We start from the raw sequence: 15,064 nt of genomic DNA on the forward strand, positions 1-15,064 counted from the left end.
GTTTAAAAGGAATTAAAAGGAATAATTCATGTACCATTGTCCAAGATTTATATGCCTCTTTGCAAGTCCATCACATGTGATAGAATGTTCCTGTATATTTCCCACATTTCCAGCAATTATTTGACATATTTTTATACATCATTTTGGCAAGTCTGTCCAGAGTTCAATACTATCTATAAAACATCTTGTATAAATTCTCTTTAAATACAACTGACTTAGTTATTTTAACATTCACTTTCCATATCTTGTTCCATTGTACTGGATCAATACTATATCCTAATTTTTGTGACCATTTAGTCTTATATTCTTCCACCCCCTCATTTTTCGTCTTCATTTGCATTAAAAATACATACATTTTAATCAGTTTTTCATCAGAATCACATAGCAGTTCTTCAAAAGCATTTTGTTCTAAGTAAAAACCTCCCATTTTTTATCTTTATTATATCTAGATTCGATCTGAACCCTTGACCACCAATCTAAGTTAATACCTTGTCTCTGTAATTCCTCTTTTGTTTTTAATACTCCTTTATCATCCAAAAGGTCTTTATATCTAATAATCCTGTCTAGAGAGAATACGTTTGGCTGTAAAAATGCTTCTAGTGGTGAGACCCATTGTGGAGTCTTAGAATATATTGACGATACAGTTCTTTCCCATGTTGTTATAAGAGATTTTCTTATCAGTTGATTTTTAAAATATTTATGTCCAGTTGTTTTTCCATACCATACAAATGCATGCCATCCTAGCTGTAAATCATGGCCTTCCACGGCCAAAAGTCTTTGATTTTCTAATAGAATCCATTCTCTCATCCAGACTAAGCAACACGCTTTGTGATAAAATTTCCAATCCAGTAAGGCAAAGCCGGCGTTTTCTTTCAAATTTTGGAATGTTTTCAGTTTGATTCTTGGCTTTTTCCCTTGCTAAATAAATTTGGATACTGATTTGTTTAGTTCTTCAAAGAAGGATTTATTGATGCAGATGGGAATGGTTTGGTATAGAAATATAATACGTGGTAGTATATTCATTTTAATGGTTGCAATCCTTCCCATCAGCGAGAGATGTAATGTAAGCCTCTCCATCTCTCCAAATCTTTCTTGATCTCTTGAAGCAATTTCATATAGTTGTCTTTCATTAGCGAGCTACATTTTGAGTTTAAGTATACACCTAATTATTTTACTTTCTTCTCTAACTGAAATCCTGTCAGTCTAATTAATTCCATTTTGGGGGGTGTTGTCATATTTTTAGTTAATCACTTTTGTTTTCTGGTAGTTAGTCTTCATTCCAGCCATCGAGCCATATTCCTTGATATGATGCATTAATTGCTCTATTGAGTCCAAAGGTTCCTCTAATATAAATAACAGGTTGTCAGCAAATGCTTGTAGTTTATATTTATGTCCTTTAACAGATGTTCCTTTAATTGCAGAATCCTTCCTTACAGTTCTCATCAATATTTCCAGCATCAGAATGAATATTAGTGGTGAAAGGGGACAATCCTGTCTTGTTCCTTTTTCGATCCATATCGCTTCTGTCAAGTCATCATTGATAACAATTTTTGCTTATAAATGGCTTTGATAGCTTTTATGAATCCCATTCCAAATTCCATCTCTTTCATCTGCTCAATAAAGAATTGCCAATTAACATTGTCAAAGGCTTTTTCAGCATCCAGGAACACCAAAGCCATCTGCTTTTAATTTCCTTCATATCCATTCCTTCTTTATGTATTAATGAAATTGTCGCCTCCATCCATGATTCAGGCAGAGATGTTTCTTCTAGTGCTATGGTAATCATATTTTTATAAGGTAAAAGAATAACATCTTCTAGTGCTTTATAGTATTCTACTGGAAGTCCATCTGGTCCAGGAGTTTTTCCATTATTTTGTTTCTGTATGGCCTCCACTATTTCCATCACAGTGAATGGATCTTTCAGACATTTCCTTTTTTCCTCTGATAGCTTAGGTAGCTCTTGTTTTTGTAGGTACTGTTTTTGATTTTCTACTGGTATTTCAACTTTGCCGTATAATTGTTTATAAAAGGCTTGCGTCTTTTCTCTCCTTGCATCATCATACAGGCAGTGAATGAGTCTCCTTTCTTTTTCCTTTCTAAGTTTGTAGGCTAGCTATCTCCCTGATTTATTTGCATGTTCAAAGTAGTTTTGTTTAGCATATTTAATATTTTGTGCGACTTCCTCTGTCAATAACAGATTTATTTGGTTGTATAGAGCCTTAATATTGCATTTTAAATTTGCATTTGAAGGGTCTCTTTTTAAATCTTTTTCATTCTTATCCAAGATTTCCATTATCTCTTTATATCATTGTTGCTTCTCTCGTCTTCGCTTGGCTACATATCTTATCACCGGTCCTCTGAAATATGCTTTACTTGCATCCCAAACAATATTCATATGTGTTTCAGGGTTTATATTTTTCTGGAAGTAATGTTTCATTTCTTCCTTGACATCCTGCAATTTTTTTTTATTTTAGTAGCTGTACATTCAGTCTTCATCTAAATTTCTTTGGTACATTTGCTATTTTCAGCAATAAGAGGTTGTGGTCCATGTATGTCCTGGGAAGAATATCAACATCTTTGACTTCCTGCAGAAGGCTTGCTGAGGTCCAACACGTATCTGTTCTGGACTAAGACTTATAACAATCCGAGTAGAATGTATAATCTCTTCCTTTTGGGTTCTTTATTCTCCAAGCATCAATCAGTTTATGTTCTTCTACCAATCTAAGAAAAGATCTTGGAAGTAGCCCTTTTGAATTCTTACATTTCTTTGTTATTTTCCTATCTAGGTCCTGGTCGAATACCGCATTGAGGTCTCCTAATAAACATCCAAATCCAATTTATTACAGCAAAAGCCAGCAATATAAAACAATACGATTACAAGCAATAAATCAATATTATCAATACAGGAAAACCACAGGCATAAAGGGATAAGAGTGAAAATGGAATAACAATAATGAAAATAGAAACAAAATTATGATGTTTTTTCCACTAAGAGAAGTTTACGTTTTCTGATAGCTAAAGAGCAGAATTTGGCCACAGCATAGGTTACTGAGCTCTGAGAATCTTCTAAAAGAAATTTGTGCAGAACTTCTGGTCTACATTCCAAATAGGATTGCAAAGGGATGAATTTAGACAAAAGAGGTAGTATGAGGCGAGACCGTTCTTCACAATAAAATTCACAGAATAAAAGTATGTGAGTAACCAATTCCACCATATTGTCCATGCATGGACTTAAGCGCTCATGCATTGGTATCTGCCAGAATTTGCCGTACAATACAGCTGAAAGCAATGCCTCAAACCGGGCTCTAGAAAATGCCCATTTGTAGGACTCATGGGTAATACTGGATAAATATGGGGCAGCTGAAAAATTAGGCCAAGATTTTAAGCACCTGAAGTTCTTGGGAAGTGAAGCTTCTTCATTTTGAAGTTCAATATCAAGAAGCCTCTGAGTAATAGCTGTTTTTGCCATATTCAGGGTTCCATTAAAAAGATCTTCAGGATTTAGGCCAATTTGCTTGATCTTGTTAAAGATTTGTGTGAACCAAGGTGGATAAGGGTTCGCAACTAGGAGATGAGTTATCATTCCCTTTGGATTATAATGAATTTTCAGCCAGAGGAATATTGCCTGTTCCCATACTTTTAATTCAACTCTGGGTAATCCTGCCTCTTGTCTAAGTATTACATTAGATGTACTCTTGGGAGCACCAAATAGAGATCTAAGAAATTTTGATTGGACTGTTTCAAGAATCTTAAGATTGGCAGAGAGTCCAATTTGTGAGCCATACAAAAGTTGGGCCAAAGATTTTGCCTGGTAAGTTTTTAAGGCCATAGGGAGAAAGCCAGCGCCTTTCCTTCTAAACAATTTAAGGATGGCATTTGCACTTCTCTCTGCTGAAGTGGCTGATGAGGTCAGATGTGCTGAGAATTTGGCATTATAGGAAAAAGTTATGCCTAAATACTGAAAGTTCTTAATTTGATCTATGACATTTCCTTTCATATTCCAGATATATTTCCTAAATGAGCTGCCAAAACGAACAATTTTGGTTTTAGAGAAATTAATTGTTAACAATTCAATGTTACATTGATCATTAAATTTTTCTAAAGCTCGCTTCAAGCCAACTTTGGTCTGAGATAAAAGAACAGCATCATCAGCATACATTAAAATTGGAACTTTTCTGCCACTAGAGAACACAGGGGCATGAGTGTCCGTTGTATGAAAGCATGTGATTAGAGAATTGACATAGATGTTAAATAGGAACGGGGCCAGTAGACAACCTTGTCTGACCCCTTTTTGGACTGGAATTCTTTTTGAGAGTCTGCCGTCCGGTGTAAGTCTTATCTGAAGGCTATTATTTTCATGTAACTTAATTAATAAAAATAATAGCCTTTTATCGATGCCCAAGTCAGCCAATTTAACCCAGAGCCTTCCCCTAGACACAGAATCAAAGGCTGCCTTGAGATCCACAAAGGCCCCATACAGTGTCTTCTTCCAGTGTTTCACATATTTATAAATAAAATAATCTAACACCAAGCAGTGGTCAATAGTGGAGCGACCAGGTGTAAAACCGGCCTGTTCAATCTCGAGTAGATTATTTTGGTCTAACCATTCACACAGTTTTAAACAGAGATGTTTCGTGTATAACTTGCAGATCACATTCAAAAGACTAATTAGCCTGTAATTTGACGGATCAGAGGGATTACCCTTTTTAAATATGGGAACAATTGTGGCCAAGCCCCAATCCTTAGGAAATTGAGCTGAGGCATCTATGTATGAGAACAGATTTGCTAAGACCGGAGCCCACCAGTTTATATGCGATTTCAGAAGCTCAGCAACAATAAAGTCACTTCCTGGGGCTTTACCAGATTTCATTTGTGAAATTAACAAGGAAATTTCAGATTCAGAGACTGGTGGCCACTGTGTAGAGTTATCTAATGAGATAGCAGGGGGAGCAGAGTGCCACTGATCCCTAAACAAAGCACTATAGTGCTTTTCCCATACATCTGCGGGGATAGTACTGGATACCTTGGGTGCTTTGGTTTGGAGATTAGAAATAATCTTCCAGAAACTAACATTGTCTTTTTCTTTGGTGGCTTTGATAAGAGACTGCCATAAAAGACGATCAGCATCTCTTTTTTTAGTTTTTAACAGCTCTTTATATTTCTTTTTTTTAAGTTGTAATTCAAGTTTGGTAATTGGGTTTGGGTTTTGGTGGAAAACCCTAAAGCATTCCCTAAGGGTTAATTTTGCTTGGATGCATTCATGGTCAAACCATTTTTTATTATTGGGGATCCTATCATATTTAGGGCTTCCAGATCTTGAAAGCAATGGCTGAAGATTTGAGATTAATAAATTATACTGATCAATTAGGTAGTTCCCTTTAGTGTTATTAGAGGTTAGGGTGTCTAAGAGAAGCTGACCATCTGCTGATTTTATCCAAGAGCCAAAATTGTCATTAATGTGGGAGGACCATTTAATTCTAAATCTGCCTCTTTGTTTTAAACCATCGGGTTTGGTTGTTTTGGGGCAGGCCCAGCTCCTAAGGAGTCTTGGTGGATCAATCTTTTTAAGATTTAGAGGCAAATGGTCACTTTCTGTTCTTATATCAATCATAAAATCAATATGGTCATCATAAAGGTCTTGCGAAATAAGGATGTAATCAATGATGGAGTGTTTTAGTCCCAACCAATAAGTAAATTGGCCAGGGCAATCTCCCAATGATAGACCATTCAGAATGACAAGATTTAACCTAAGTGCCATTTGAAAAAGGCATGCACCCGCAAAATTAGCGATTGGATCTAGTGATCGTCGCCTAAAGAGAGGCCAGGATTCATCAATTAAATTTAGACCACCTATTCCACATTCGTTGATCAGCTGTTCGTCAGTATGTCCTAATCTTGCGTTAAAATCACCACCAATAATTAAAGAGGCTGAGGGAAACTTATCTAGGACAAAGTGAACACAATCTTCCAGTTCTTCCCAAGCATTTTTGATATCAGATTGCTTCATAAGTGGATGAATATATACATTAATGCAGATGATCTCAAAGTGAGAAGAGAGTATGCTGACAGCCAAAATCCAATTCTTGTAGATTTCCAGTTTTCTTGGAGAAGCACTTAAGGATGTCGACACAAAAGTAACCCTAATAAACATATGTCCATATAATCAGATCTTGCCAAGACTTCATTTATGCTCTGATAAAAATTTTCTTGATGGTCATTTGGTGCATATATCATTACCAGCAGGATCTTCTTCTCTCCAATAAAAAACTCCACCAATAATAATCTGCCATCTTCAGCTGAGTAAACCGAATTTAGTTTCAATTCTTTTTTTATGTAGGCTACCATCCCTCTTTTCTTGATAGAGTCTGCTGTACTATAAATGGAGCCAAGTTTTTTGCATCTCATGTAGTGCTGGTCTTTCTTTCTTATATACACATGGCAGATAGTTCTTTGATGGACCTATTCAAATAGAAGAAATTACAAATGAAATAAATGATTTAAAGCTGGAGAAAGCATCCAGCCCTGATGGACTGTCCAATGAATTCTATATTGCTTTTAAGGAGGAATTAGCACCTTACCTGTTGAAACTGATGCTTTTATGTTTTCTAGTGGGAAAACTCATCAAAGTTGGATGAATGCTATGTTGCATGTACTGCTCCAGTCCCTAATTTTACAGGCCACTTTTATTACTTAATGCAGATTATAAAATTTTAACATCCATATTATCTAATTGTATTAAGCAAGTTGTATATGAGTATACATCAACAATTCAGTTCAGTAAAAAATACTGAATTTTACCAGATTCAGTATTACCGAATTAAGTCCAGTATTGCTGAAGTGATTCGGCAATACCGAAGTGAAGTTTACCAATAAGATTTGGGAGCCGCAGCAGCAGAGTTTCTTGCTCTCATCTGCTTTCCACCTGTTTCCAACAGGAAACATGATTTGGGGCTTTCCAGGGGCCTGGGGAGGCCATTTTTGAACCAAATTTTACCAAATTTGCTTCTGGACCCCCAAAGAAGATGCCCCCATTCACCTCCAGTCTCCATTATTCTCTATGGGGAAAACTATGAAGGTATTCATGGGGATGGGGGTGGCATTTTGCAAAAAAAAAATCTATAAATTTTTCAGGGAATATAATCCTGACTATCCTCTAAAGACACCCCCCCCCAAGTTTCATGAAGATTGGACTCTGGGGGTGCATTTTATGAGGCCCCCAAAGAGGGTGCCTCTTAGCCATCTCGAATCTCCATTATTCTCTATGGGGAAAACTAGGGGAGTTATCTAGGGAAGCTATCTAGAGGGATGGGGTGGCATTTTGCAAGCAAAATCCACTAAATTTGCAGGGGACCTACTCCTAACTGTTCTCTAAAGACCCCCCAAATTTCAGGAAGATTGAACCCTGGAGGGCTATTTTATGCCCAACCCAAGAAAGGTGCCCCAAGCCTCCCATTTGTTTCTATTGTGTGTGTGGGGGAACTGACTTCCACTGCAGAAATACATGGATCATGGCTTCCATGGCCACAGGCACACTCTCAGTTACAATCTACACACCAGACAGCCCCACAGAACCAAAATGAAGCCTGACTGAGACAAAAGGAAAATTGAGTAAAATATATTATTATCTTCAAGAGTAAGTAAAAATCAATGGCATGATTAGGGTTAAATGGGAAGAAGATCTGGGAATTTCTATTCCATTCAAACAATGGGAAAATCATTGAGAGAAATATAAATTCAAAGGAAAATAAGTACAAGGGAAAATTGCTTGAAGATGTACTTTTACTGGCATTGAATGCTGGTTGCTTTCGCTTAAATTTCTGGACAATAATATAGGTGTTGAAAATATGATAAAGAAAGCAAGAATTGTTATATTTAGGGTGGAATTATGATTTAGTTTTTAAATTTTGGACGTTAGTTCATAAATAAATTCTAAACATAATAGGATATACTTTTGAATTGACTCCCCAACTTTCCTTGCTTAATCTGATTTCAGAAATTATACATCAGAAAAATGTAGTCCTGGTAAAACAATTATTTATTGCATCCAGAATGGTACTAGCAGAAATATGGAAACAAAAAAAAGATACCGACAAAGTATCAATGGCTAATTAAAGTTTGACATGTGATGATTTTGAATAAGATTATAACATTTAAATGTATGTGAGCTAGTAAATTTTTGTCAAGTAAAAAAGTTTTTAAAATGTGGAGTTGTTGGAATTGTCAGTACCCAGACCCTAATGTGAAAGAGGAACTCTTGTGGTGTATCTAGGATAGGTCACTTTCAATGCTATAATTACAGTTAGATCAAATGGGATTATATAGTTAAATAGGATTAGATAGTAAACTAGTGTAAATTGATGTTTATGTTTTTATTTTCTGGCTATCTCACTGAATTTTGAAAATATGATTATTATTTATGGTCTTCTTACCTCAGTGAGATAATTGGCAGAAACTGTTTTCCAAGACTGATTATCAGAGAGTGGAAGTTTAATTAATTTTTGTAGAGGCTACATATAAAATAAGATGCCCTATTCCAATGAAACTGACTTACAGATTTGGAAATCTAAAAGTTATCACAAATGATCCAACCTGCTGTTATTCTGCTTTATTCTGTTTCCTTATCATGTAATGAATATAAGAGTATATGATTTTTTTATTTAAAATAAAAAAGATTCCACAAAAAGTCATCTTTTGCTGACTCCATCACAACATAAAACAGTGGCTGATTCCGCACACGTTGGATAATGCACTTTCAATGTACTTTAGCAATCGTTTGGAAGTGGATTTTTTGTTTCACACACGAAAAATTCAGTTCCAAATTATCTCTAAAGAGGATTGGAAGTGCATTATCCAACATGTGCGGAATCAGCCAGTGTGTGCACGCGTATCCTCTCCTTGAAGTGGGAAATTCCTAGTTTAGCAACTGTGCTGAGAGGAAGGATCAGACAGAAAGAAAATAAGCCCACTGAAATTGGCTTCAGGACTCCATGAAGAGTTCCTATCATGACTCAGCAAACCAAGCTCCTCTAAGAATCCATTGTGAAGGCTGCTGAAGTTGGTGAGCAGCCTGCTTTCCCTTGTGAAAGGATTTGGCCTAGACAGCCCCTTTTTGAGGATGAATGGCCCTCAAGTATGCAGCAGTAAGGGATCAGGCAGCAACATTAGCCCCAGGGTTCTTCTGTCTCTTCCTGGGATCCTGCCTCCATATGCATTTTTACCTTGTTAGCCAGGTGTCATCATCACCACGCTGGCTCAGTCTAATAGTCTGTTTTACTCCCGTTATTACCTAAGAGTTGCCAAGGGTTGGCCCGTTATTACCCAAGAGTTGCCTCTTGGTCAGCATTCAGGTGCTCACAGAGGTTCAGAAGCAGAGGTTAACGAGGTTGATTAAGTAGCATGCGTACAAGGCATTTTCTTTGTCCTAGTCCCTAGCAGAGCCCCTGAGATGAAGGAGTACCATGAAGATGAAGGCCCAGAAACTTTTCAAGCTGTATACCACGTGAGCTCCAGGAACCTCTTGTATCCAGGCTCCACAGCTGTCCGCTGTCCTGTGCCTGATGAGAAGGTGCCATGGGAGGTAAGAGCTTTAAAACTTAGGGAGCAAGGCCTGGTTCCACATTAAAAGAAAAGAATAGAACTAACAACCATGCTTTGAAACTGTAGTGACTTAAGTTTTGCTGCACAACAGTTTACCCATGTCTAAGGAACTATCGATCTCCTCTGGAGAAGGACTAGGGCATCCTCAAGAAGATTATCCCTCCCACTTACTCTAAGGAGAAGGGCCAAAAAGTTCTGAGATGACAATCCCTTCCCTTGGGAAGTGACCCCTACCCCAGTTCATTCTAAATATTCTCAGGAAATTGTAGTGCCCGTGATTCTTTGTGGAAAGCGATGTCAATTAAACAGATACGTTTCCAATGTAGGGCCAAACTAGACATTTGGGTTTTTGAAGAAACCCTGGACTCAGGTTCCCCACAGCCACACAGCACTTGTTTTCCTGTGCCAAAACAGCACTGGGGGGGGGGGGCGGGAATTATTTCCCTGTTTTTGTTGCTTCACACGCACATAATACTCTGCATGGGGCAGCAAAAATGTGGAGCCCTTCCTCCACTTGAGGTGGAATTCAGAGCCCAGAGGGCTTTTCTTTATTTTTAAAAAGCCATTCCCCACAGTTGTTGTATGGCTGCGGGGGGGCCCTTTAAAAACCTGAATGTCTAGTTTGGCACGGAGGTATGTCCTTGTCCGAAGGAACTCAGACCGGGAAATTTGGGCTGTTAGCCTTAGCTGCACTCAAGTGGTTGGCAGCGTTCTCCTCAGCTGCCATTGGCACAAGAAGGGAGATCTGATGAGACCAGCTTCCAAGGTTCTGGCTTCAGTTTTCACTAGGAATACACTGCACTGAACAGTGCCAGGACTAACACAGAAAAGAATTTGGATCCAAGGACAATCATAATTGGGGCAGAGGGTGTGTGTGTGTGTCCCACCCTCAACGCTGGAATTCCTAAGTACATCTTATGGTTCAAATGTCCAAAGTGTGCTTTATACATTCTGAAATATGTCTGAAGCATCCTCTTATTCTGGCAGGTGGCATTTGAGATCTACAGCCCACCCTTCTACAGTGAGGAATGGAAAGAAACAGATCCTCCTGAGACTTCGAGAGAGTAAGTATACCTTCACTCTCACTCAATGGAGCATGGCCTATCTTTAGTGGTTTGTTTTGGGGGGCTCTTTCCATCACACGTTCACCCTTCCATTGATTTTGCTCTTTGCACCCTCTATACCTTTGGTTCTATTTTGATGAGGCTTTACATTTTCAGCTCTTTGGAGAATCTTTCCAAGATAAACTTCAATAGTATGGATGGGGAGGTCAACAGACAGAGCTTCCATGGCACCTACATGATTCAAGATGGCCTGCCTCTGTGAGTCTGATCGGATGGATGGGAACTTCCATTACTATGTCTCATATTTTTTGTTCAGTTCTGTTTCGAATGGAAACCGGGTTTCATAAGGGGTCACAGCCTGATCTGGCCTACATATGAACATCATGCAAAAGCAATTTAAAGGGGGGAAAACACAGTGCTTTCATTCTGTTCATATTTACAGATACAGATTGGAAAGACAGATTGAGCCTTATGACAATGAACAGTAGATTGGACAGAGTTCAAAATATGTCTGATCGATTTTAGACTAAGAAGTTCAGGGTAAGGAAGCATGACACAAAATTAAAAACCATTATTACAAGTACTAAGCCCATTCCTTGAGAACTTCATCAGCATCACTAAATATGGAATTCCCTCCCTGGGCATAGTTTCCAGTTGCAGTAATTGTTATCCTTTAGATGCCAAGCTATGACTGGCTTGTCTGCCAGAACGTTTAACTGCAATACATATTGGTTTACTGGCTATTTAATGTTGCTGTTTTGTATGATGTAGGCTTTACTACATTTAATGGTCTTATTGTTCCTATGTTTATGTTTTATAATTTGCAAGTTGTTTTGAAAGCCAGTGTTGTAGAAAGGTGTTTAAAAAATTAAACAGCAGTAATAAGTAAATGTTTTGAATGCCCAAGTTCAAACAATGGCACTTCCATTAATACAAGCTCATGTATCAGAAGACCTCTGGGAAAACCTTCCGTCTGAGATCTTGGGGAGTCAAAAAAGTCTGGTGGTGCTTAGTATCAAGCTTGACATGATAACAGAAGTTCTGTGAACAGATCGCTGGTGCATTTTTAAAGTGAAAGTAGTAGGGGAAGCTGGTATAGATTGGAACAGTGTGGGGTATATCGCCTTTCCCCATGCTGCTTTTTCTACGTCAGCCCCAGAGAGGGGGGGGGGTCAGTTTGCTTTACTTCTGAGATGGCAAAAATAGGCTTACCTTCCTCACCACCACCCTCAAGCCACAGTTGCAGAAATATTAGAAGGGTGCCACAGGTCTTGTCTGAATTGGGCTGTGGCCGCTGTTTACAATTTTTTTTTTAAATCATCAGAAATTCATTGCTGGATCTCCCATTGTCACAACTTGTCGCTTAGTATGCATTTGTGTTCCTTTATTTGCAACTGCTTTTGTCTCCAATGGGTACTTAAAAGCAGCTTAGAGCATTGCTCTTCCCTCCTCCATTTTCTACAACAACAACCCTGTTAGGTTGGTTGGACTGAGAGAATGTGTTTGGACCAAGGTCACCCAGCAAACTTCCATTTTAGGGTGGTACTTAATCTTACTGGTTTATTACACCGTGAACTTTCATAGGCAATAGTCTATTTTAGATGAGTGAAGTGGACTTAGAAGGTGTGTACACTTGGTCTGATGGTGGCAGTGGAGACTGTCAGTCTGAAAAGAAAGATGCTGGGACTCAAGGCTGCTTGAAAGTCACGCTTTCTGTCCTTCAGATCCTATTCCCTGTCAAGTATGTGGGGCTGTCAGTGGCAACTAACAAATACTCTGCAAATACTCAGAGATGTCTGTTCTCTATGTGACAGGATTCCTGGTTAGTTCTGGGTCAAATTAAACTCCTGTTGGTAATTACTTGGGCTGAACATCCCCCTCCTTTAAAAAAATTGATGTTTGCCTAGACCTGAAACGTAGCCATGGCCCCAGCCCAACAGGACCAACATGGCTCTTTTTCTTACAGAAATCCCATGGGAAGGACTGGCTTGAGGGGCCAGGGGATCCTTCGGTTCTTTGGACCAAATCATGCACTCCACCCTGTTGTAACACGGTGAGTAGAACGAGAAGGCTCTTCTCTACCCCATTAAGACAGTCTGCTACTCTGAGATGGCTGAGGACAATGTTATGAACCTGGAAAGAAGCTGAAACTGAAATGCCAAAATGATTTCTAGTAGTTTTAAAATAAATGGCCCTAATGAGTGACAGTCTGTCCTTTCTCCAGAATTCATGGCGCCATCGAGAACAATTTTATCTGAGTCATTTTCAAAGAAATTGAAGATTTTTTTCTCATCATTTATACCCATCCAAAGATCAGAACCAGTCTGCTGTTTACAGGGTGATCACTGTGATGTACCCTACCTGTTTTTACAGCACTTTTTAGCCTTAGCTGATGGCTGCAGCATTGTAAGAGTTGTATCCATGACAACAACAGAACAAGGAAAAGAGCATGTGCATTCCTGAAATATGGCTAGCTTCCTTGCTTCAGGAGACTTCCCCTTGTTTCCAAAACACAGAGTTTTTGTCAGCCTGAAATCTGATAACTGGTCTGTGAAGGAGTGCTTGAGGCTGAGGCTATGAATGGTGACATGTGTACCAGAGTACCACATGCCTGGCCCTATTATGCAACCTTCTTCTCTGTCTTTTGTAGCTGGAAGAGGAATATAGATGGATCCGTTACTAGGAAAAGCTTAAAGAAAATGCTGGAAGTCTTGGTTGTCAGATTTCCCTTATCAGATCACTGGGCTTTGCCTGGGGTAAGTACTTATAAGATACTCCACCCAGCCTGGAAATGAAGAGGTCTGGAGATGTGTGCAGGCAGCTTAATTAAATGGTGGTGATATCTGACATAGGCAGTCAAAACACCCAAGAATGTACTCTAAAGAGATCCGCTATAGCAGAAAGAAGCAGAGGGGGCTGCTGTCAAAAGTTTCCAGAATGAAGCTTGGGCATGAGTATGTACTAGAAATGCACTCATCCCCAGGCTTAGAGTAGAATTGGCTCAATAAACCAAGCTACTTTATGGAAGAGCTGCCAAATGTCTCATTTTTTCTCAGCCAAATTCCTAAGTCTTTGAATGACTGAAAAAGTTCACAGTGCTCCTAGTGACATCAGCTGCGGCACCCTGGGCTTTCCCAAAGCCTTATATTAAACATGGATTATTACAGGTCATAGTAGCCCACATTCTGAACCCAGGAAATAAAACTCTGGCAGCATCTCTGAGGCCCACATCAAGACATCTCCCCCCCCCCCCTCTCTCTCTCTTGATCCTATGCCTGTGTATGTGGTCTCTGTATGTGTTGTACTAGGTGTATCATTTGTTCATTTTTCCTTTGTGTTTGTCCTAATTTGTGCTCAGTTCCTAGCATGTGGTTTTGTCACCCAGAGCTCTAGCATTCATCTCTGAGTTTCTGAGCTTGGTCTGCAGTCCACACCAAGATGGTGGTGGTGATGCCAGACCAGACTGCCTTGCATCTTGGAGAAATGTGTGCTTGCTGGAAAGCAGACAAGTAGGCCCCATCAGGAAACTCTTAGTCCCATATCTTGATCATTACATGTAAAAAGTCTTAGCTGGTGGTTACACTGAAAGACACTTTTCTTTCTCTTCAGGGAGCTCTGGAGCCAGGAGAAGCATTGCCACAGAAGCTGAAACGAATCCTGAGGCGGGAGTTCTGGCCACAGTTTCAGAAATTGCTGAATCAGGGTACAGAGGTATTGACAGGGATTTGGCAAAAGTAGAGCAGAGCTAAGTAGTCATTGTCTGAACATCGTTATTTTCTTTTTCAAAATGCAGTGTGAATTGTGGAGAGATGTCATCAGCGCTTGATATACTAGATAAGCACCTGATGTAGTCTTCAGTCAATGTTTACTGGGGTCACTGGTCAGATCATCAGTACTTTGCAATGCCCTGTAATCACTTCTCTGGCTATACATACTTCTCCTCTGCTGTGCCATTTTTGCAGATACTGGAACCATTCAGAAACTGAATTGCATAGTCATCATTCACTTCATCATGACTTTCCCACAGCTTTCTCATTTAAGATCTAGTATACCCTACAAGGGTTGGGGCAGAAGGAAGGTGAAGAAAAGGAAACAGGATGGAAAGGTTAAGAGAAAGGAGGAGGAAATAAGTGAGGAGGTTTGAGTTGGAGCCTGGCTCAAAGAAATGGCACTCATCCAAAATGTAATTAGCCTTCACTGCGTACTAAGTCAGGATAAGACATAGGAGTTTTGATTACTTTGACTGTTTCACCCCAACCAGACCATACACACATTATACACACACTAGTAGTCCAAGAATTCCTGGGATTCTTGAGCATATCAGGTGATCTCTCTTTCAAAGTATCAGTGAAAGCTGCTTTAGCCACCCACCACAGTGAATTCTCAGACATTCTGGAAGGCTC

At 39.1% G+C, this 15,064-nt stretch overlaps 1 protein-coding gene across 1 annotated transcript in view; it reads left to right on the top strand.

Annotated features, from left to right (window-relative positions):
- Nucleotides 1–15,064, top strand: part of TRPM2 (transient receptor potential cation channel subfamily M member 2) — a 60,617-nt gene that overhangs the window by 44,138 nt on the left and 1,415 nt on the right. Inside the window, exons 25-30 of the mRNA XM_054982772.1 lie at nt 9,426–9,577; nt 10,585–10,661; nt 10,818–10,919; nt 12,628–12,714; nt 13,312–13,417; nt 14,271–14,372. Coding sequence (XP_054838747.1) covers nt 9,426–9,577; nt 10,585–10,661; nt 10,818–10,919; nt 12,628–12,714; nt 13,312–13,417; nt 14,271–14,372 — 626 coding nt within the window. The remainder of the gene's footprint in view (nt 1–9,425; nt 9,578–10,584; nt 10,662–10,817; nt 10,920–12,627; nt 12,715–13,311; nt 13,418–14,270; nt 14,373–15,064) is intronic.

This window comes from Eublepharis macularius, chromosome 6 (genome assembly GCF_028583425.1).
Source record: "Eublepharis macularius isolate TG4126 chromosome 6, MPM_Emac_v1.0, whole genome shotgun sequence".
NCBI classification, from domain to species: Eukaryota; Metazoa; Chordata; class Lepidosauria; order Squamata; family Eublepharidae; genus Eublepharis; species Eublepharis macularius.